This window comes from Syngnathus leptorhynchus, chromosome 2 (genome assembly GCF_054491065.1).
Source record: "Syngnathus leptorhynchus isolate UIUO chromosome 2, UIUO_Slep, whole genome shotgun sequence".
NCBI classification, from domain to species: Eukaryota; Metazoa; Chordata; class Actinopteri; order Syngnathiformes; family Syngnathidae; genus Syngnathus; species Syngnathus leptorhynchus.
This window is the reverse complement of record NC_141196.1, coordinates 9,097,824-9,120,518: the sequence shown is the minus strand read 5'-3', so window position 1 is coordinate 9,120,518 and position 22,695 is coordinate 9,097,824. Positions and strand designations below refer to the sequence as shown.

General features: G+C 41.0%; 5 protein-coding genes across 11 annotated transcripts in view; 4 read left to right on the top strand and 1 right to left on the bottom strand.

The window, feature by feature from the left end:
- Positions 1-8,104, bottom strand: part of LOC147060612 (neuroligin-3-like) — a 322,266-nt gene extending 314,162 nt beyond the window's left edge. For 4 of the 6 annotated variants that reach the window (XR_015065494.1, XR_015065492.1, XR_015065496.1 and 1 more), the window contains exons 1-3: positions 7,867-8,103; positions 6,755-6,929; positions 5,713-5,792 (exon numbers count right to left, since the gene is read on the bottom strand). The gene's annotated coding sequence lies outside the window, so the exon portion shown is untranslated. Of the gene's footprint in view, positions 1-5,712; positions 5,793-6,754; positions 6,930-7,627 lie in introns of all 6 variants that reach the window. The other 2 variants (XR_015065493.1, XM_085905848.1) reach the window with 2 other exon arrangements.
- LOC147060613 (transforming growth factor beta activator LRRC33-like) lies at positions 1,667-4,365 on the top strand. Its single transcript, XM_085905465.1, has 2 exons — positions 1,667-1,762; positions 1,867-4,365. Exons 1-2 carry the CDS (start codon positions 1,673-1,675, stop codon positions 3,742-3,744), a joined length of 1,968 nt encoding a protein of 655 aa, XP_085761591.1. The 5' UTR covers positions 1,667-1,672; the 3' UTR covers positions 3,745-4,365.
- LOC147060611 (uncharacterized) lies at positions 6,226-13,394 on the top strand. Its single transcript, XM_085905851.1, has 9 exons — positions 6,226-6,979; positions 7,795-7,997; positions 8,790-8,922; positions 9,034-10,054; positions 10,282-10,412; positions 10,762-10,922; positions 11,630-11,775; positions 12,221-12,306; positions 12,661-13,394. Exons 2-9 carry the CDS (start codon positions 7,854-7,856, stop codon positions 12,741-12,743), a joined length of 1,905 nt encoding a protein of 634 aa, XP_085761977.1. The 5' UTR covers positions 6,226-6,979; positions 7,795-7,853; the 3' UTR covers positions 12,744-13,394.
- Positions 13,395-14,824: 1,430 nt separating this feature from the next.
- Positions 14,825-15,565, top strand: LOC147060610 (gap junction beta-1 protein-like). The gene has a single exon (XM_085905855.1). The coding sequence runs from the start codon at positions 14,825-14,827 to the stop codon at positions 15,563-15,565; it is 741 nt and encodes a 246-aa protein (XP_085761981.1).
- A 2,872-nt stretch (positions 15,566-18,437) lies between these two features.
- Positions 18,438-22,124, top strand: LOC147060609 (gap junction alpha-3 protein-like). 2 transcript variants are annotated; one of them, XM_085902658.1, is made up of 3 exons: positions 18,441-18,528; positions 18,625-18,764; positions 19,889-22,124. In XM_085902658.1, the coding sequence occupies exon 3, from the start codon at positions 19,914-19,916 to the stop codon at positions 20,967-20,969; it is 1,056 nt and encodes a 351-aa protein (XP_085758784.1). In that variant the 5' UTR covers positions 18,441-18,528; positions 18,625-18,764; positions 19,889-19,913; the 3' UTR covers positions 20,970-22,124. The 2 variants fall into 2 exon arrangements, with proteins under 2 accessions (XP_085758791.1, XP_085758784.1); XM_085902665.1 differs by lacking the exon at positions 18,625-18,764 and having other exon boundaries at positions 18,438-18,528.
- Positions 22,125-22,695: the final 571 nt, after the last annotated feature.

The following is a 22,695-nucleotide window of genomic DNA, read 5'->3' as shown; positions in this document are numbered from 1 at the left end:
GAGTTAAATTTCCCCTTGAGGGGCTGTAATCCTTCCATTTCTTATATCGCTTACAGTTCGAATGCCTGAAAGCTATCTCAAGCCTGAGCTATAGTAGCGTATTTAATTGATTAAAAAACACGCACATGCACGCACACACACACAGGCCACTGACAAAGCAAAAATAACCGTACTCATATTCAACTTTGATGTCAAATAGGGGGCCTCAAAATATCATCCAGCCAGAGGCCGCACATTTGAGACTTCTGATTTGCATGTTTTTGGAATGTAGGCAGAAAGAGTACCCTGAAACCCAGACGAAACAAACGCCACACGGGAAGGCCGGAGCCTGTACTTGAACCTCCATCCTCAGATCAGTGAGGCAAACGTGCTAACTTCTTGCCCAGTATGCCGCCTCACATTAAAAGAGATTTTATTTTGTATGATCCTGAAAATAACTTTGTATGTATGTCAAACTGAAGATGAAATAAGTTTGATTTATCTGGTTTGTTTTCTCGATGTGCATTAGTGTGCCTTATAACCTCATCCGCCTTACTGTCCAAAAAATACAGTAAGCCTTCATTTTAAAGAATAATCCTTTAAATTGGTAATTGTTTTATTCATCTTTAACACTCTTGAGAATTTTTACACATATTTTCTTTATTTAGCCTTCAATCACATCTTAATATTTTTGTTTGAAATCTATTTCACCTGTCCATATATATGGAACCAAACAAACAAAACTTGACATTGGCCAGATACAAATTAGTGGATGCCAGCTGGGCTCCATCATTCTGTTAAGGTAAATATTTGCCAGTTGTCGACAGTCACATTCCACACTTCTTTACAGCTCGTGCAGGTTAATAATTATTAAAAATTCAGATGGTTGTGTCGGGAAAGTCATCTTGCATATGAACTTAAGAATTCAAGTAAAGCCCACAAAAAGCCTTCCTCTGGGTGGTTTGAATTTTACACAGCAAATGGATGAGATGAGAACATTGAAGCCTGTTTGCAGGATGTGATAAGTGGAGCTGTTTGGGATTGATAAACAAATGACAAGAGCAGAAAACCTGCTGCCTCCAAATTAAAACATAGTGAATGCCCACTCGGGTTTCTCAGTGATACAATATCATATAAATTGAAACAAAATGCTTCCCTTCAAAACGATTAGAAGTTTCAAGCTTTCTTGTTACATATGTCCATCATCTTTGTTTACATCTGCTAACACCTCTGTCTGTGTAAGCATGACTCTTTCTACCTCGTCAGTAGCTTCCGCCCACCTCCACAGTGTCATTATTTATTATTTATTTAAAAAAAAAAAAAAAAGTCCAGTTTGCCCATCTCAACAATAAAGGAGCATATATGTACATTCATAGTGCTTTCTAAATAAAACTAACAAATGAAGTGGAATAGTATAAAATCCATGTGATAGATTGCATCAATAGGTGTAAAAATGTTCATGCATGGGTCCACATAATCTCTCATGAAACATGATCAATGTTTTGGGTAAAAGGGTGTTATAAGACAAAACTATTGTTTGCGCTCCATGGATAACATTTCTAAAAATAGCATCCCAATGCCTATCTGCTGTCCACAGCTGCTTTCTTCCTCCCTGTTTTTTTTTTTTTATCATGCTTGACAGTAAAAAGGGTGTGCAAGAGGATGATGGTAGCACTGGAAGAGCAGAGCAAACATGGTCAGACACATGTTTGCTTATTTCCTACTATTATGGTCACTAGGCCATGAGCTTTACACCACTGGGAAAATAGATAATGGTACCAAGGTAAGCTCAGAGGAAAGAACTTATTGCGATATCTATTCATGATTTGTCATTTCCTCTGTGATCTTGAAACTTTGCACTGATGATGATTAATGTTTCATTCCAAGGAGCAATCTTGGAGAAACCAGAACCTTGATTCCGTCCCTCTGGATTTGGATGTACGACTGAGAAGGCTCGACTTATCCAATAATTTCATCAGACGGTTGCACAACCTTGATTTGCCATACTTGGAGCAGCTGGACTTGAGCAGCAACCAGCTGGAGCTCATCTCTGAAGGAGCTATCAAAGACCTGGCTCTGCTCGAGAAGTTAAATTTGTCTAAAAATGCACTGAACAACAATTTTGACGGAAATAGCAAAGGCCTGCAATCCACCGGTGGACTTAAGAGTTTGGACTTATCACTGAACAATTTGGGGGACGAAGCAGTGAAACTGTACCTACGAAACAAATCTTCTCTTGAGCAACTTAAGCTGAGTGGGAATTCTTTAACACGACTTACACACTACTTGTTCAAAGAGAGTGAAGGCCTAAGAAGCATTATTATTGATGACAATCTGATATCGGCAATCGACAGAGGAACATTTGAGCCGCTGGGAAAACTTGAGAAGCTTAACCTGGCTAAAAATAACCTCGCTCAAATATGCGATTTCAAACTCCAGCGTGTTAAAGATTTAAACTTAAGTCGAAATTCCATCGAGTTCTTTGTTACCGCTGAGGATAACCGCATGTATAGTCTTGAAATTCTCGATCTTAGTCACAACAAACTACTTTATTTCCCAATCGTCCCAAAGTTTAACCAATTGAAATACCTTTATTTGCATCATAATGTTGTGGGTGCATTAACTTCGGAAGCATCAATGGTATCAGAGGTTAATTCCTTGTACAATGAAGTTGTCAGAAAGGGTGACGTTCGAATTCGAAAAAATCATCTTCACTCAACCTGGAGACTGATGCCACTGATCTATATTGACCTCAGCTACAACCACTTTGCATCTTTTCCGCTGGAAATTTTGAGCCTTCTCACGTCATTGAAAGAGCTTGACTTCAGTTTTAACTGCGTCCAAAATCTCACATGGAATGTCCGCCGTGACGGCGCATCGAAATACGACAGGCAGCTTTATTTTCCTTCCTTAAAGTACCTAAACATGCAAAGCAATGGACTAGTGTCTGTTTCGCCACTCTTTCTCAAGGCACTCACACAAGTCGAGACAATAAATCTCCAAGACAATGCGATGCAGCCTTGCGCTCCTGAGGGTCGAGTGTACGGCTCCTCATCAGCACGGCAACCAAACTTCAACTCATCTTGTGTTGCCTTTGGAAAATTGAAAACTCTCAAACATCTGAGCCTTGAACACAATCACATAAAAGGTCTTCAGGCAAATGCATTCCAGGGAAGTTCTTTGGTGTCCCTCAACCTAGCTAGAAATTCTCACATGGTCATGCAAGTTGATTCACTGGAGGACATCAAAGATACGCTTCAGTCGTTGACTATCAGTGAATTGAACATGACCGATTCCGAGCTGTTCTTGCCCTGCATGCCAAGGCTGATGCATCTCAACGTATCCGACAATCATCTCAATGTTTTACCACAAAGTTTAAATTGCTCACCTCTAAGAGAACTCAACATAAGGAATAACGCCTTTGAGTCTTTGAACTACTCCTTGATTGAAGCGTTATCAGAACACCTTGGTGTTATCAATTTCAGTGGAAATTACTTTACTTGTTGTGACAGCAATTGGCTGAGCGCCTTGAACAATTCGGGAATTAAAATGCCTGACATTACTCACACCAAATGCTTTACCGGTGACGGCAGTATCGCCATCGAAGAATATTTGAAAAGTTCTTCACTGTATTGTTCACTTCACGTAAAAGGGACTCACTTTGGACAAATATTCACAGTTATTTTGTTTCTTGCTGTATTGATAATAGTGTTCATTATGTTCACTCGAAAAATGTGTTGCCATAAGAAATCATTCATTGTGTGACAAATTTCGTACAGTCTGAATACAATTCAAGGCAAACTTCTCAATTTGAAGTGACACTTAATATTTTTGCATGTTGTCAGAAACACAAGTACAGTGGCAGTCAATGTAAGGGTGGTGAGGCTACGCTACCCAGCCACGCTTACTCGGGCTGTGAACCTGCGCCAACATCGATTAGAAAGGGAATTGTATGAATCTTACCAAACTTGTACTATTCATGAAATAAATGTGGGGCCTGCAGAAGAACTACAAAGACTGCAAATGTTCTGAAAAGACTGTTCTGTAGCTTTGCGGTGCTCCACGGGCTGATGAGAATCTTGAGGGTCTGCCGCTTACTTATAAATGGATTTTTTCTGATTTGCAATCCTTGATCCTTGCCGAGTTGAAATAAAATAATTCTGCTTCCATCATTCAATAGCCCAGAAGTCCATGATCAGTTCATCATTATTTTATGCCGTCCCAGTCAGTCAGTGCGTCACCAACATTTGTAACGTACTTCCTTCATCACTAAATAACATTTTGTCACTGCTATTTTAGGACCAGTAAATAACTGTTGTAACAATTTGGTTAGTTTCAGAAACAGTTCGGACCATTTCATACATAAAATATATAAAATTCTTCGTATACGATTGTTTATTCTTCTGCTTCTTATCCCCAGACTGCCCTGTCCGTGAGACAAGTGCAAATTGCTTCAGTCAGCGCTTATTCTGCCACTGTTTCAGATTTACCATCAGTAGTCAGTACGTCAGTGTAAACAGGAATCTGTCAGTGACGAACCTTTAATCAGCACTCTGGAAATTAAGTGTAATGTAAGGCAATTACCATGTTTCATCAATCTATCCAGTCCTAGCTCCTTTGAAGTAGGATATTCCTGTATTTTATTTTATTTTTTTGCAAATGGGCCACATGAACGCCAAGGGTGAAGCTAACATGCAAACCTCAGGTTTTTTTGTATCATTTTCAATGTATTCGGAAAAAGGATATTGCCTTATATTAATGAAATGCTATTCTACACGTTCAAAATTCTTACAATTTTGTGCACCACCGGCCATCTCATCATAGCCATTCCTTGTCAGAAATCCCAAATACATCCATAAGTGTGACATATAATATTGACAGCGACATGTAATGATACACAATGATACACCTAACAATTAAGTTCTATTAAACTATACCTCGTTAACATTAGGGCGACTGTCATTTTTGCTACTCTCTTTTGGGGGAAAAATACTCGAGAAGTTCACTGTATCTGCTGAAATCGTCGCTGAAAATGTAGACAAGTTGTAGTTCTTGCTCACTCGTCCCATTCATGATAAGCTTTGTTGTACAAACATCCATACGTGTGCAGGTAAAATAAAAAATCATGTGGCCACCAGCTTGTAGTTTGCCCAAATCTTCTGTATATAAAAAAAAAAATGAAACAAACTCACATCCAAATCACACAGACATCAAAGAGAGCCCCAGTAGCGGCACGAGAGAGAGGAATTTTAGAGGTCAAGTCGCAGAAGCCTTAGGAATGGATTTAACTGCTACCACAAAGTACACGTTTTCTGGCTAGCTTCTGCAGTATGTGTCATCATAAAAGTTACAGTATGGGACATCATTGTTTTGATGTTTTACAGCACTTCACTTCTTTTTACAATGGTGTGACTATCAGAATCTGCTATGACTCACCCGGGCAATACGTCAACACCATTGAGGATTGCTTTTTTTTTTTTGTGAGCTGGAACCCATCTCAGCTTTCTTTGGGTGAGATGGGTCGCCAGCCAATCACATTATTTGTATTGGTCTTATTTCCCGTGGGAAAGTATTAGTCTCTAAATACAAACAAATTAAAGGTCAACCTCTGACGTCCCCCTTTATCCTTTTTGTGCATGAGACCATGCAGACAATGATAAAAGACTTCTATGTCTGTATATTTCTAAGCAGCATAATAGTTTCAGTTTAAGACACAGCACGACATTCACTTACTGCTTTGTCAGTACGGCTCCATCATAATCCCGAGCCGGATCCATTAGCAAGGGACTCTAAAAGAACTTTCCACCAAAGGCCTTTAAAAAAAGAGAGAGTCTGATTAGTTGTTGCCATTGTATGTAACCAAAAAGTTACATTTTATTACACACACACACACACACACACACACACACACACACACACACACACACACACAGGTTGTGTGGAAAATTGAACTACAACTTGCAACATCAAACCACCAGACTGAACAGGAAAATATTCAGGGTTTTTTTCTGATAGATACCATTTATGCCAACACCAGAGTTTATCTTAAAATTCTTCAGGGTTTTTTTTTTTAAATCTCAGAATTCTTGTGCACAAATTGCCCCCTGCAGGCCATTAGTAATATTGTGAGGCGTTTGTGCATTGAGTTCAGTCCATAGTGTTTGGGTCTATTCCTAAAACAAAACAAAAACCTGAAAATACACCCTCTATGCTTCATGATGTTGAAAATAGCACCATTTCATTAGTTACAAATCAATTTGAAATGGTTCTTTGTGACCTAAAATGCCTTACAAATTACCCAGAATAGCATGTATGCTGGAACAAATTGAGGCCATCGGCAAAAATCATCAAATAAGGTTAAAATAATAATTAAATGGCATTTCATCTCAATGAAACCACAAATGCATGCATGATCCAGTTGGTGAGGGTTGGTCTGCTTGCAAATCAAAAGTAAACAGTTGTAAAATTGTTGTCTTAACATTTCAGACAGGAAACACAGTATAACAGTAGTAAGCAGTCCTGCTCTTGTGCTGACAGACACATGCTTCTCATTTTCAGTGATACTTAAGCCATTAGTTAGTTGTGATTCCAATATAAATGACAAAAAAGTATTCGTATGCTCTTGAGCAATAGAATTGCATAGCTCACATTTTGGGTACTTAATCGGATAACAGCCTGACAAGTCCAAGCAAAGAGAACAGGATCAGATTGAATGTTAGTATAAAATAATGATAATTTAGATGATTAATGGAGTCTGGAATTCGAATCTACTAACCTGTTTGCATGAACTTGCAAAGACTTGCCATCCATGCCCAATGAACACAGCTAAACACTGAGTAGTATCCTGAAGACAAACGGCTGCTTTTTTTAGGCTTGTGGTGAAACCAGGTGTCTATAGCTTGTTTGTGGCATGCACAATGGAGTCTGGTGCAGGAAGGATGGTGACCTGGCTAAAGCAAACACATGGAGGAAAAATGTGTTATAGTCCAATGAAAGAGAGGTTGAACTTTAAATCCGTAACTCAGAAATGTTATACTTAATGTGCTTTAAAAATGTGGAGAAAATGTATTATAGGCCAATGAAAGCGAGGTTGAACTTTAAGTCCGTAACTTAGAAATGTTATACTTAATGTGCTTTACCAAAGGCTCATGCATACATCATCACTGAGGTGTGTGCTGTTTTACTCCAGCAGGAATTGAGGCCTCAAAGTGGACAAAACTATAAAAACAACACAAATCTTTCAGGTTTTGAGGCAGAATATGTCAAGAAAAGCATCCGAGAACATCTGAGCATTATTTGGGGGTTAATCAAGATATTTTAAATGGTGGCAGGTGTCGGCAAAGAAACTTGAGTTTGTGTTTGGTTAATTCAATTTAAACACAGCCACATCCACAGTTTACCATATGATCTTATTGTTTCTTTTCCCCCTCTCTGAAAGATTTGTTTCATTTAATCGAGTTATGCAGGTGCAAATGCACAGTGAGAATGCTTTTGAAATGATTGGTGTCCTTTTTCAGGCCTGGCATTTCACCTATTTCTTGCAGGAGAAAATATACGCCAGCAAATATCACATTGCGGGAGAACGTAAAGATAAAATGTTTTCCATCTATTTCAAGTAAATGAATGCTGAACGTCATCCGTCTAATACCTTATTGCAATGTCGGTCATCATGTGCATGCTTCTTTTGATTGTTTGCAAGTGTCGATTTAACATTTTTACATCCACCAAATATTAACCCAAGGGAGAGAAAAGAAAGGCAAGATTGTCCTCCTCCTTAGAATGCATGATAAACATATAAGCGGTGCTGTGCTGCAGACGACAGGCGTCAACGCACAGATGATCTATCTGAGAGCAAGCAAACCTCTCCTAAGAGTATGAACTCCTCACCAACAATGACACCTCTGCTACTGCAGTTTCATTCCCACGATGGCAATAAACTGCAAATTCTCTTCAAAGTTATCTTGCTTGAAGCTGCCCGAATGAAGCTGGAAGAAGAGCTTCGCTTCATCACCAACCAGGTAAAGTCATGACAAGCCAGTAGTTCATATCTAGCTAACGATTACGTAGCCGACGGGTCATTTCCGTAAAAATATTTATTAAAATGATTACGTAGTGTTATTATAAACCTGATTTTACCTTCATGTTGTGTCGTTTTTTTTTATTTATTTTTATTTTTGGTAGCTTTAAGCCTCTTAGTCTCAATTCCTAGAGTCAATGTAGGCGTATTCTATTGTCTGTATACGTAGTGTCGTCATTTTAAGGTTTCGTTTGTTACATTACAAAATAAATACACAAATTATAAAAAGACAAAACATAATAAGGGATGGGGAAACTTAAATGCCTTTGCACGATTTTTCATTTGTGCGAATAGGGCTGTGCATAGGAGCACAAACTTCCTATCACTACTGGAAATACATGACGAAAAAGCTATTTTTAATACGGACAAAATATGTGAAAAATGCATGCCCCTTTTGATAATACAATTTTCAATGCATGTATTCATTGGGTTCACTATTAGTGTTATGCGAGTCTGATACTTGGTATCAATCCGATATTGAGTAAATCCATTGGCAGTATCTCTGATATCAATACCAATATTTTATAATAATTGTGGCAGATGAATTGCCATTTGTTAAAAGCTAAGAAATAATTAGAAAAAAGATTATTGATCAATATAAAATTCGACCTTTTTTAGAATCTTGAAAAAATATTTCATTACAATCGAATAAAATATTCAAGGATCATCGAGTGTGGTCAAATAGTTCCTTCACACAAGAGCCTAACAGTATTTTTTTTTCTTTTCTCCGAAGGTCTATGAAGATGTCAAAGTTTTCCTGACATCGTCTTTTTCAACAAGTGTCTACAATGATGTCTCCAAGACGTTAGATGAGAAATTTCAATTCATAGACAGAATCTTTGTTCTACTGAACAACTTGACATTTGGTAAGTCAATGATAAAATCCTTAAGAAGTATTCCATATTTGTATTTAGGGGGCAATATTTTCTGCTCTGCTTGGTTCATCTGATTAAATTTCCTTCCCTGCCTTCTGATAGAGCCCAAGATTTGTCTGCACCCTTTCCACAAAAATGGGGATACAACAAACCTATGCCAATCAATGTCTGTCAGAGGGATCCTGCACACAAACTCACTCACGTTTGGGCCCATGTTGCAGAACTCCATTATGTCCACTTCCATAGTCACAGCAGTCCGGATGCTGAGAGCTCGACGAGGCTTGCGATGGTTGACAGGATTCCTCCCTACCCAGCTTCAAGTTAATAAAACACCTGTTGAAAAGTGGTCCGTTGACACCGACATCTCATCACTAAGCTGTAACGCTGAAGAACAACAAATACAATTAGAGGTGGAATGGCAAGATGACACTGCAATTGTTCCAGCTGCCCTCATGAGGAGCCCGAAGATCAACGCCGAGCCAACTCCAGAGTTTATTTGGGGCCCTGAAGATGAACGTATACAGAGTAAAAAACAAACTACCACACAACTGTTGCACTTCCTAAAAGCAAAAGCCAAAACAGTGGAGTCACTGGATGACTTTTTCATCGCTCTGCCATCTGTGGAAGCACAAGGTGGAGACTCTTCAATCCGACACGCGTCACCTGAGCAGAATGATGCCAGAGTCCCAAAGACACCGCTCGCAGATACAGTTAACGATGCCCCTATTTTCAGACTCAAACGTGCCGAGTCTAATGGCTCGCTTACATATGCTTGCGTGATCGCGACCAAGACTGAATTATGGGATTTTGGAGATGTTGACACAATTGTCACAGCAGAGGAGGCCCGGGAAAAAGTTACGATCTCCTGCTCTGTCAACAAAGACCAGCAAAGTGATAGGTGTGAGGGAGACGAGGCTCGCAGCACTACAACACTAACGCTCCCATGTGAAAATTCTAGAAATGATTCTCCAAAAAAGCCCCAAAAGGAGTCAGTAAACATTCCCAAGTTCCATGTGCGAAAGTTTGAGGAACCTGAAGTTGTTGTGTCTCATATTGTGAGTCCAAGCACCTTCTACATCCAGCACATTGACTCCATCACCAAACTGCAGGCGCTTTTTACTGGGTAAGTTATTTCATCCCCATCTGCTTTTTCTCAGTGTTTTACAGCTCTCGCTGATTCCGTGATCACATTTTCAGAACTTAACGGGGCACTTATCCTTATTGTTCATTACCGTTCTTTGTAGAACTCACCCTCCCCCCGTTTTTTTGTTTTTTTTTAATATTCCACGTGTTTCTGATTGCAATTATGTTGTTTTTTTGTTTTTTTTTCCTGTCCTCATGTTGAAGCAGCTGGGAACCCAGTAGTTCATATGCTGAGCAGAACTACATTCCAGACATCGGAGCCTATGTAATCGCCCGCTTCCCTAAGCAAGAACAATTGTGCAGGGCTCAGGTGACCAAGATATGTGGTGTGAGCAAAGGTGGGCCAATGTATTAGTGTTGAAGCTTTGTAAAAGTAGGACGGGAATGGGCAACAGCTCATTGCGACCTCCAATGCAAGGCAGCTTTTTTTTTTTTTTACATATACAAAGTGCATTTCAGACACTAATGCATAATACAATGCACTAAATTAGAATGTAATTTATGTTTAATTATTTTTTTTTTAATCTGAAAAAAAGTCAAGCATAATGGTGGAAGGCTGCATTAGGTGGTTGAAGTCTGCCCTTTGCGATTGTCAAAACTGGCCATCCCTGTTCTCGGTGGTCTCACTTCGCTTGTCCGTTGCCTCCCAGTGGAGACTCTGTCATGTGTTCTGGCTCTTTTCACAAGATGAAACCAGTGACGGTGCCGAAGCTGAGCCTTCCATCGAGGTGGAGGTGAGGAGGTTGGATCACGGCGACACAGCCTGTGTGTCACTGTGTAACCTCCAGAAGCTGAGCCCAGAAATGTGCAACTTGCCGCTCCAGTCAATGCAAGTCTCAATGGCAAATGTGAGTAGCTCCTTTTTAATCATTTCCACAGCAATATCGCCTTCATAATGTTCCACATGCATGGAACGATCATCAAAAGCGCCAAGACTGCTCGGAGGCCACGTGTGAGCTGATACGATCGACGTTATTTCGACATGTGGTTCTATCAACAGCACCAAAGCGTAAAATAAAGCCGCAATCACTTTTTGCGACCAACAGAGTCTCAGATGAAAGTCGATTCGCTGATGCTCAATCTGCTCTGCTTTCTGTCCCACATGCTGAGGGCGGAGACTCGGCAGGCAGAACAGCTCACGAAATGACAGCTTCAACAGCGTCTAGTGATTATGACCCAGTCCTCCCCATGCATCAGATCTTGGGTCTGTGCTTTTTTACTTTGTTTTTTTTTTACAAGGCCAAGGGAAAAAGAAACCAGGAGTCACTGGCTTATCCGGGAGACTTCAGTGGAGGCAGCGTCTGTCATATTCATGCACGATAGTCATCATTTTTGGCAGAGGAAGAACGTGACAATAAGTTACTAACAGCCCGCTCGGGGTTTCACAAAAGACCGCCACTTGTGTGCCGACCATACTTCAAAACACATTGTCCGTGATTATTTGCATATTCTCCACATGAGTAGTCACTCTCTTGCCAAAGATAGCTACTGAGAGAGGAAAAACATTTTTTTTCAATCTATCTCTCCATGTGTTTTGTCAATTCCCTCTCCTCAGGTGATTCCTATAAATGGGACAGACTGGTCCGAGCAAGCGGTTGATTGGTTTAAAGCCATGGTGCACGACCGCTCATTCTACGCTAGAATTTACACAGACGCGTCAGTCGAGCTTTTCTTGGAAAAGGGGATGCTTGGAGCGATGAGGTACTTGCCTGTGAAAAGAGTCCAGTTCATCAATTCAAAGCATATGATTATCTGAGTCCTAAATGAATGGAAAACCTCATAAAGTTACGTTGACACGGTCTCACTTTTTCCTCACAATGTGCCGACAGTGCTGTGCAAAGCCTTTGTATTTGCACTCCTGCATTCATAAGAATAATATATAGTCATATAATCATATTAAAAAAAAAAATTATTCCCTGAACTACAGTGAGATGTGAGATTTATTTCACAGCGAGCATTTATATGTTCAACTGCTTGTATGGATGGGGACATGCTAATGATAAAACAGATAATACTGGGGAAGCTACCATTTAAGGACTCTATACATTGTGTCAGAATGGCTCCTGTGACCTCTTGCGCAGTACTGCAAACTATGTATACTTCTGCAAGTGAAACGTGTAACGGCTCTGCTATTTGTGCATTCCAGGAGGGGACCACCATTGTCTTTGCGACTGGCCCAGAATGGACATGCAAGACACAGCAAACTAAAGAACATTAGTTCAGCCAAAAACAGTAAGGAAGTCATCTCAGAATGCCATTCAACTTCTACTGGCCGTAATCACGCAACTGTGGTCAAAGTCAAGCCGACGTCCGCTAATAATGAAAAGTTTGGTACTTTTATCCGAGGGATATTATAATTTACGAAACAAAGTCACAGTCGGAGGTAATGCTTTGAAATCATCTATTTTCTCCATCAATTAACAAATTTACTGTCCGCTGCACATCCACATGAGAAGATAAACATCAACGTGGTGTGGGTACCAAAAACACGCGATTAGCTTCTAGCAGACGTCAAGTACAACGGCTACTGTGCACTAGCACTTTGCTGTCAGGTGGCCGGTCCTGACTATGTCATTTACTTTCCAGATCGTGTTCAAGTCCAACTGAGAAAACAGGATTCCGAGTGGGAGAAGTACCTCATCTCGTGCTATACTCAGCGGAAAAAGTAGTTGACCCAAAAGAGGGAATGTCTACATTTTTGTACCCTGTAATGTCTTAAAATAGTTGATGATGATGTTTTGCAGAAGGTGATGCTAAAATAGAGATTTTCTGGTGTTGTATTGGCTTTACAACGCAACTGTACCATTTGTCAGCATTTGCACCTAAGATCCGATGTCTTTGTGGTTTCTGCTTAAATCCTTGTCTGCAGAAATCCTCTACCTTCTTTAACATTGAGTACTTGCACAAAAGTATATTGTTGTTGTTTTCCTGAAATTCAGTATATGCCACTGCTTGTTTGGGGAAAAAAAAAAAAAAAAAACTTGGTGAGCATAACTGACTTGAATTCAAAATGTCCACCACATGATTGTCATAAGTGACACACTAACTGACTGCATGCAGAACAATTCTTGGTTGCTGGTGAATTTCTAATTGATTTTTGAGTCAAATGATGATTGAGTGGGCAACCGGCATTTTTACAATTGCTTTAGCTGTGTTCCAATAAGCATGTCTTATCTTCTTTTATAGTTACACATTTTATTGTGGTATAAGAACTGTGGCTTTGTGTTGTGTTAAGTAAATGTCCTTGTTCAAGATTACAGAATCACAGTATTTCAATATTCAAATATTTAACCCAAATTAGATTTAATATTAATTAAATAAAAAAGTACAACACAATTATTATTGATAAATTTACCTTTCATCCTTGCATAATTACAAATACTATATTCTTGTTTAGCGACTCCGAGTCACGACGAGAGGAGAAGTTTTGGCTTTCGGTGGTATTTTTTATTCTTCTCCGACTTCACTCACATAGAGAGCCGTCTGCTCCACATTCACGTATTTCCTTTCCTCTTTCCGACCGCAATAACTGATCGCTATGGTGCCTTTATGGGCAGTAGGAGAAATCAACGCTAACAAAAAATACATCCAATCTCGTTAAGAAATGACCAGGAAAATCGCCATGACCATTGCTGAAGCCCAGGTACAGTTTACCGCTAACTGAGAAATGTCACCTTTGAATGACTCCTTTGAAACTTTATAACACTCTCAAGAGTTCTTCCATGAAGCGTTGCCCAGAGTTGAAGAGGTCATTCATCATGTTGACACGTGCAACCTGTCAGTGACGGCAGCTCAGGTCAAAGGCCTCCTTCAGCCGGGCTACCCTCCCTAGCACAATAAATAATGAGGCATGTTTGTGTCCACCGTCCACACAGATTCCTTCTTCAGTCCGGGGGTAGGCGGAAATCGAGGCGTTTGATGTGAAAGAGTCTTGTTGCGGCGCAATAAAGAAAGCCATTGTATGCTAATGCTTTCGACAAAACCATATGACCACGACGGTGCAGGGCACTGACTCGTGGCGGGGGAATGATTAGCATTTTCCCAACGCGTGGTCTTCTCAACGCAGCCTTTTGGTTTTGCTCACAAAGAAAAACATTTTGATTTATTTCTTCCTGCTTTGTACACTTTTTGTGTACCATCACAGCTGAAGGTAAAACCCATGCTCTTATCATTTGCTTGTGTTACTCTCAGTGAGGTCGGAACTAGTGTGGCTTATAGCCCACGTCCCCTAGGTGACCATCTAACTGAACTCGATCACAATCATATCGGGGCGTAGATCATCATTTCAAAAGCCGAGTCGATGGTTTAAAGCCTTTTGATAAAACAATAGAACTCTTTCGATCATCCGTCTCCTTCCTTGGAGAAATTTCTTGGCAGTCTATCTGGAACTGGGCTGTAGGTTCGTTTGAGTTGAGTATTAATAGAGGGGTGAGCGCATCACGTGGCTCAGCGGATGTTTCGCAATTGGCTTCGAAATTTTGCGTCTTGTGACGGCCGGCGATAGGCCATCGCCCCTGCTTTTATAGACAACGCGCAACTTGGCATTTCCTGTCGTCGTCCCTGACACTCATCTCATCGGTTAGGATGGTCGCTTTCGGATCGGGCATCGCTTACGCCGTTTGCGAAGCCGGCTAAGCCTGGTAGGGATCAAAAGCTAATGTCATAACGTTTGATAATTTTTTTTTCCATGATTTCACAAATTGTGTCAAGCTATAAATGCGAATGTTGTTTTTCAGCTCTGGAGGCGAAAATGAACTGGGGGTCCTTTTACGCCGTGATCAGCGGCGTAAACAGGCACTCGACTGGCATCGGACGCATATGGCTCTCGGTCATCTTCATTTTCCGTATCCTGGTCCTGGTGGTTGCGGCGGAGAGCGTCTGGGGAGACGAGAAGTCCGGCTTCACCTGCAACACCCAACAACCCGGCTGCAACAGCGTCTGCTACGACCAGTTCTTTCCCATCTCACATATACGTCTATGGGCGCTTCAGCTCATCTTGGTCTCCACGCCGGCACTTCTTGTAGGCATGCATGTGGCCCATCGCCGCCACATCGAAAAGAAGATTCTGAGGCGGGCGGGTCGTAATAGTCCCAAGGAGCTGGAGCACATCAAGAACCAAAAGTATCTCATCACCGGAGCTCTTTGGTGGACCTACATGATCAGCATTGTCTTCCGAATCCTCTTTGAAGTGGCTTTTCTTTACATTTTCTACATGATCTACCCGGGCTTCAGGATGGTGCGCTTGGTCAAGTGCGATTCGTACCCGTGCCCCAACACTGTGGACTGTTTTGTTTCCAGGCCCACAGAGAAGACCATCTTTACTGTCTTCATGCTGGCTGTGTCCGGAGTGTGTGTATTGCTCAACCTGGCTGAGGTGGTCTACCTCATCGGTAGGGCGTGTAAACGGTTCTTCCCACGCTCTGAAGAAGAGTCCAAAGTGGACTGGATGAGTCAAAAATTGTCTTCCTGTAAAATAAGATCAATCAGCTGATAGGGGACCATTTTTTACAGTGAGACAAGAGAAAGGCAGACACTTTCTCGCACGCAGTCTCCTTTTAAATAACTAAATATCCACCAAGCATGTCGGTCGGTATTCATGCCACAATATTATTTGCTGTGTAAAATAGTGAACGCATCATATTTATTTCAAGAATTATCAGCTGTCAGCGTCGTATCTTGAAGATGGATGCACCCTCAGTCCTCGTCCACGTTTCAAATAAAACCAACTGATTCACAATTTGATTTGCTGTTAGAAATTTACTTCAGTAGACTGTGGATATAAAAAGTCTACACACCCCTTGTTCAAATGACCATTTTTTTGTGAAATAAAGAAAATGTAAAGAATAAATCATTTCTAAAGATTTTTCCAGCATTAATGTAGCCTTTAACCAAAGTAACTACGTTTTTTGAATTTTCAAGAGGGGAGTACAAATAAACAATACATAAGTAACACAATCTTCCAAATGTGGGAAAAGCTGCTAGGGTTTGATTAAACTGTCGATGTTGTTCCTTTTATTTTTTGCTTTAACAAAACTCTCCCAACATGCCAAATGGGAAATTGGAATCCCCGTGGGGAAAACATTTCAGTTTATTTTTACCTTGCCTCTCAAAAAGGTTGAAAACAACTAAGGTGTTACAAAAACCTGGCATTTTGACAGGGTGTGTAGACTTTATATAGTCCGTGTTCTATATAGCCACCCACAGGTTTCTTGTTTCAGTATAAATAAAAAAATAGAGTGCTTCAAGTGGAAACGCATATTTGTCACGAATGTCCTTAAGAAATGTATGTGTGTCTTTAAGAAGAGAACAGTATTCAACTTTTATTCACAATGTTAATGTTTATTCATTTTGGAAATTGCAATTGAGTAGAATTTCATTGCACAGTACTGACTCTGAATACTTGAAAATATACTAAAGAGTATTGGATCTTCTTAGGTCAGGTTTTTGTTCTTCCTTTAGTGGCACACCAAAGAATTTGGGATTTTGTTTTGGTTTTCCATTCAGAACAGTGCATTTTTTCAAAATGACTTTTAAAACTAATTGTCCTCAAACATTTATTTCGGTTCAGTTTTGACTTGAATTTTTGTGGAATACATTTCGATTGAATCTTTTACACCGTTATGTTCCAAAATTTGGAACAATGTTAATGCTTACAATAATTCAAAACATATATTTCAGGAATTTCTGTTTTGTTTGTAATTAGTACTCGAGCCTACTCTGCTACTGTATAATGTTGGTCATTAAAAGGGTATTTGGAGGGCCAAGTCAGTTTTTTTTTGTTTTTTTTTGAGACGGTACTTGACGTAAAATGTTTCAGAACGACAGTAATACAGACTAGCGAGTTAGCCTTTCTGTAATAATATTATTATGCCGCCGCAAATGTTGCATGCTTGTGATTGAAATAGTCTAAGTGGTGCCAGAAAACATCATGCAGCACTTTTCTAATTTTTTTTTTATCATGCGCTTCTGCATCACAAACTACTTGTGAAACCACTAATTATGCTCAGCTGCTCAGTTCAGTAGCACTATGCAAGTGACATCACCTCAGTGGGCCTAGTGGTAGAGTGTCCATCCTGAGACTGGAAGGTTGTGGGTTCAAACCCCGGCTGAGTCATACCAAAGACTATAAAAATGGGACCCATTAGCACTCAGCATTAAGGGTTGGAATTGGGGGGGTTAGATCACCAAATGATTCCCAAGCACGGCACTAGCTCACTTCTCCCCTCTCCCCCAGGCGATGGATCAAAATCACACAGGGATGGGTTAAATGCAGAGGACAAATTTCACCACACCCAGATGTGTGTGTGACGATCATTGGGACATTAACAATTATTTGTTAGTTTGCATCCACTAAAAAAAAATGTCACTTGCACAGACACTCAATGTTATATTAATTTTTTTAATTCAATGTTTTACCAGGTAAGCCAATTGAGAACATTTTCTCATTTACAATGACAACCTGGAGGCAAGGTGTGTGAAGTGTCTTGCCCAAGGACACAACGACATATGACTGTGACAGAGCTAGGATCAAACCGCCAACCCCCCCAGTTACTAAACGACCCACTCTACTGATATGAGTGTCGCATTGATAAGCTGACAGAGGATTTCAGGCATAATTTTGAATCCAACTTGATCTCTCGGCAAGACAAGGTCAGCTGCAATCTAAATGACATCAAGGCAGGACTGTCTGTCATACCGCCCCCAAGTGGTCAAGACAATAGGAACAGCATTCAATGTCATGTCCATTTTTATGGAGTGCTATTTTTACCTCATTAAAATGCAGATTGTTTTGGGTTTGTTGGATTGCTGGGGGGTGGGGCAAATGAATGTTATTTCCACTCATCACTAACAAAAGTGTTTTGCATTGCAAGTAAGGGCATGGAACAAATTTAACTCTTATCTCAAGGCACCACCGTCTCTGAATCTTAGAATCACCAAGAGTTTTGTTTTATCGCTGATCATTGCTGCTCTTGCTCCTTCCATTCCACTGTGAGGATGCAAAGGCCTACTCATCTGCAAATCATGCCCCCCCAATGATAGGAGAGACCCTTGCACTATATTTAGCCACCAGGACCACTTGTGGCCGGAACACAACGCAGTCAAACTAATCATTGGCCAGCTGACCTGTCAGTCATTCAAATAGTTTACATTCGAGTACACTGTGCCAAATTTAACCGCAGGGGGAGGGGCAGTCCGGACATGGTTGAGAGTTTGTCCATTAGTGTGTTGTGGTCAGTGGAAGAAACTTGGTCGGGGTCGTCCTGGAACCTGCCCGCCCGAGCCGATCGGTGTGGAACCGACACTGTGGCTGGTAGGGATCCGCTTTTCCTGTCCATTCAAGGGCATCTCCGGGAGGCCCCGAAGATCACGCCTGTTCTGAGACCCGGAGGCGCAGCCTCATGAACCCTCAAAGACACATCGGAGTTCAATACAAGGGATGTGGAAGGTGACAAGGTGGGTGAATCGCCGAGGACGTACTATAAATGGGTTTTCAACTTGTAAGTCACCACAATGCACTCTCGGTGCTGACCTTACTAACAATCATTTCAGCGGTACCAATATGAACCTTCAAACTCATCTCGCCGGTGTTCCCTTTCACTCCGAGTGCCAATGCTGGGCGACGACTTGCTGGATCATGCCTGGAAGCTGCCTTTCCCTGTCTACACAGGCCAAATATACACCCTCTTAAAGTAAATATAATCCTGTTGTGGTCTACGTGGAATAGATCAGTCGGCTAGTCGCCAAGTTGTACACTTGTTTTAACAACCTGTCTCTTGACACTCATTTGCAGTAAGCTCTGCTGAACTTGGTAAGGCATTTTAGAAGAGGAGGAGGAGGATACTTGCCGTAACTGTTAGATTGTGTTATTTTAGTCATGTAACACTCTACACACTATATTATATGGACAAAAAGATTTGGACACTTTGCCATTACACAAACAAAAGTTTGAAATGGAAGAAAATATGGAGTTGATCCCCCTTTTGCAGTTCAGTTTTCACTCTTCTGGGAACTATTTCTACAAGATGTTGGAGGGTGTCTGTGGGATTTATTTTTTTCCATTCAGTCAGAGAAGGGTGTTGAGGTCAGGGCCTTGTGCATGTTGTTGCTAGACACCAAATTCAGTCATGCCTTAATGGACAGTAATTGCCCAATACCTGATTACATAGGTCAACTCAAATCATTTCATTACAATGACTTAAGTATTGAAGAATATTTGATTTGGCCACAAAAATTTCTGCTTAAATTGAGTTTTATGTCATGGTTATTCCTAAAACTATTACTAGAAAAAATGGTTACGTGGGCTTTGGTTCGTATTGCTCTATTCTACCTTCAAGGTAATCAAAGCGCTTTCTCATTCTCCTCACAATACGGAATAATAGTCACGAAATAAGAAACGACTGGTGTTAATTATCTCGCTCAAGAACAATTTGAGCAAGGGTCTGAGAATTGAAGCAATATTCCAAATTGATTACTCAATTGCATAGAGAGTGCAATATGCACAGTAACAACTCAAAGGTTGTGGTTTCCATCCCTCACCCCTTGTGCCCGTGTCCTTAAACAAAAAACTAAACTCCTTGTTGCTTTGATGCCATGTCAACAGGACTAAATAAGTCAAGTAAGGTGAATTATACTCGCAGAATTCTCTGAAATTTGATTGTTCTCAGAACTGACTTATTGCTACGTTTCATCTTTGAGTTCTACAGGTTTTGATTTAAGTAATTCACTTTGTTTTATGAAACTCTTATTTCAGGTTTTATAATATACTAATGCTTAAGAATAATTGTACTAAAGAGCCTTTTCCCCATCCCACCAGTCCCAGTTGTGCAATCACATAGACCATGGGCGACTGGAACCTGTTGGGAAAGCTCCTGGAAAATGCCCAGGAGCACTCCACCGTGGTGGGCAAGGTGTGGCTCACTGTCTTGTTCATCTTCCGCATCCTGATCCTGAGCGCCGCCACAGAGAAGGTGTGGGGCGACGAGCAGTCGGGCTTCACCTGCGACACCAAGCAGCCCGGTTGCGAGAACGTCTGCTACGATATCACTTTCCCCATCTCCCACGTTCGCTTCTGGGTGCTGCAGATCATCTTTGTGTCCACGCCGACGCTGATCTACCTGGGCCACATCCTTCATCTGGTGCGCATGGAGGAGAAGCAAAAGGAGAAAGAGAAGAGTCATCCGCCAGACAAGCCGGCCCTCGTCACGGATGCCCGCAAGCACAAAAAGGCCCTAATGAGGGACGAGAAAGGACACGTGCGCCTGCAGGGGGAACTACTGCGCACATATGTCTTTAATATCATTTTTAAGACCCTCTTTGAGGTGGGCTTCATTGTGGCCCAGTACGTATTGTACGGCTTTGAGTTGAAGCCCATGTACAAGTGCGACAGGCCGCCATGTCCCAACCCCGTCAACTGCTACATCTCCCGACCCACCGAGAAAACCATCTTCATCATCTTCATGCTGGGCGTGGCCAGTCTTTCCCTCTTCCTCAACCTCATTGAGATCTACCACCTGGGCTTCACCAAGTGCCGCCAAGGCATGACCTTCAGGAGAGGGAACCAGTCACCCGAGACCATGTCCAAGGGGCACAGTGACACCGAAGCGCCGTTCGCCCCGACGTATGACCACTACTTCCACGAGCATCTCCCTCCCAGCTACAACCTCTCGCCGCTGTCCGGGGGCACCGACTCGTCCTTTCACCCCTGTAATAGCAAAGCGGCCTACAAACAGAATAAGGACAACTTGGCGGTGGAAAGGAGCGGTAGCAAGCTGGAGGAATGTGACCCGAAAGGCAAGAAGCAAGGATCTGCCGCCGGGTCACCCACGCAGAGCAGGCAAGGCCGCGGTGCCAAGTATGGCAACAACAAGACTAGAATAGATGATCTCAAGATATGAGACATGGACATCAAGGGGGTGAACGCTCTGTGGAAAAATGTCTTCATGGCGCAGGCTTGACTCATTCCAAGTAAGACTTTCATGGTCCACAACACTGACTTTGTCAAACATTTCATTCACAATAGATGCAGGAAATGCCACATAGTCCACTTTTTGAGAAAACACAGTCCAGTGGAACCTCTAAAGTCAGACACAAGACTAATCATCAAATCACGTCTCCATAGAAACAACATTTTTTGGAACTGATTATGAAAAGTAAACCACTGTAAAATAAAACTTTCAAACACAAAGGTAAAGCCAAAATAAACAAATAGTGCACTTACTGGTAATGGTAGTATTGTTTCTGGAATGATACAATGAAAAATAATTGTTCTATATAGTACACCCCAGTCCATCGCAGGGATTACATTCCAGAGCACCCTAGCAATAAGTAAAATCTGATTTAAAATATATTCCATTTAAAATAATCTCGAGGCATGTTTTATAGCACTTATAAAACTTTTTAATGAGGGAATCAAAGACACATAAGAATGCAAACATAATTACAAACATTTAATATACTGACAGAGCACAAGAGTAATGACAACATTTTTGTACAGTGTACCAATTTGTACGCGTGTGAAGTAATTGAATACTTTTTTTTTTGTCATACTGACAAACTTACCATCGCCCAAGATACATAAAGATGTCCATTATAGAATGAACCTCCAGCCGTTGCTTGCTGAAGGCGTAGCACAAGATGGGAGCAGATTGAGATGTTCAGCTAGCTCTGTTTTCACTCTTCTTCGTTCAGGTGTACAGTGTTAAAATGAAAAAATAATCATAAAGAGGGCGTGAATTAGGTCTGGATGCTTGTGGAAAACAGAATAGAAAACACTCAATAGATTTTTAAACCAAATCACCAGCAGGGAAATATTCAAATAAGAATAAACTGTTCACCATCTACTGGCCAAGAGTGGAATTACACTCACAATAAAGAAAGTGATTACTCTCTTTTCCTGCTTGATAAAAATAGTTTGTGTAAGTCATGAACTGAGTTGCTCATAGTGTACTGAGCAGACACATCTTTTTCCTGCGTTGCTGTAGCTGGGTAGACATTGATACTTCACAAAAACCCCCCCTATAAACGCAAGCAACAAAAAAACACTGAATTAAGCTTCGAGTTCTGTTCTGTATGCTGATGAAGGTTTGCACTCCTGAGTTTTATTTGACTTTCCAACTTTGGAGGTTTCACTGTACTTATAATCAGTTTTTCCTAACTTTTATTGTTGTGTGAAATTAAAGTCCCTGTAAAGCGAAATAAAAAAAACTCTTTTAAATTTGATACTAAGTTAAAAACCCTGCCAAAGTGAAGTGATTTAAAAGATTGTGTGAAGACGTGTATAAAAACGATTCCCTACTCTATTTATCATCAGTCTTCTCACCATGATGTGCGTGCGCACAATTAAGGTGGACAACAAGGCACTCTAAAGAGGTTATGGCAGTCAAATACCCAGTTCACACACTGACAATTGAGTCAGATTTTTTTTTTCGAGGTATTCCTATTCGCTGTTCCTCTCACACTCAAGGCCGACAACAAGGCGCGCTAACGTGGCCGTGCCAGGAGGCTATCGCTATGTACGCAGCTAGCTAACTGCATGTTGCGCTTTTGCTGAATCATGGTGAAAAACACTTTGACTTTATACCTGCACAATTCAATACTACTTGGATCTCAGTCCTTGGTTTT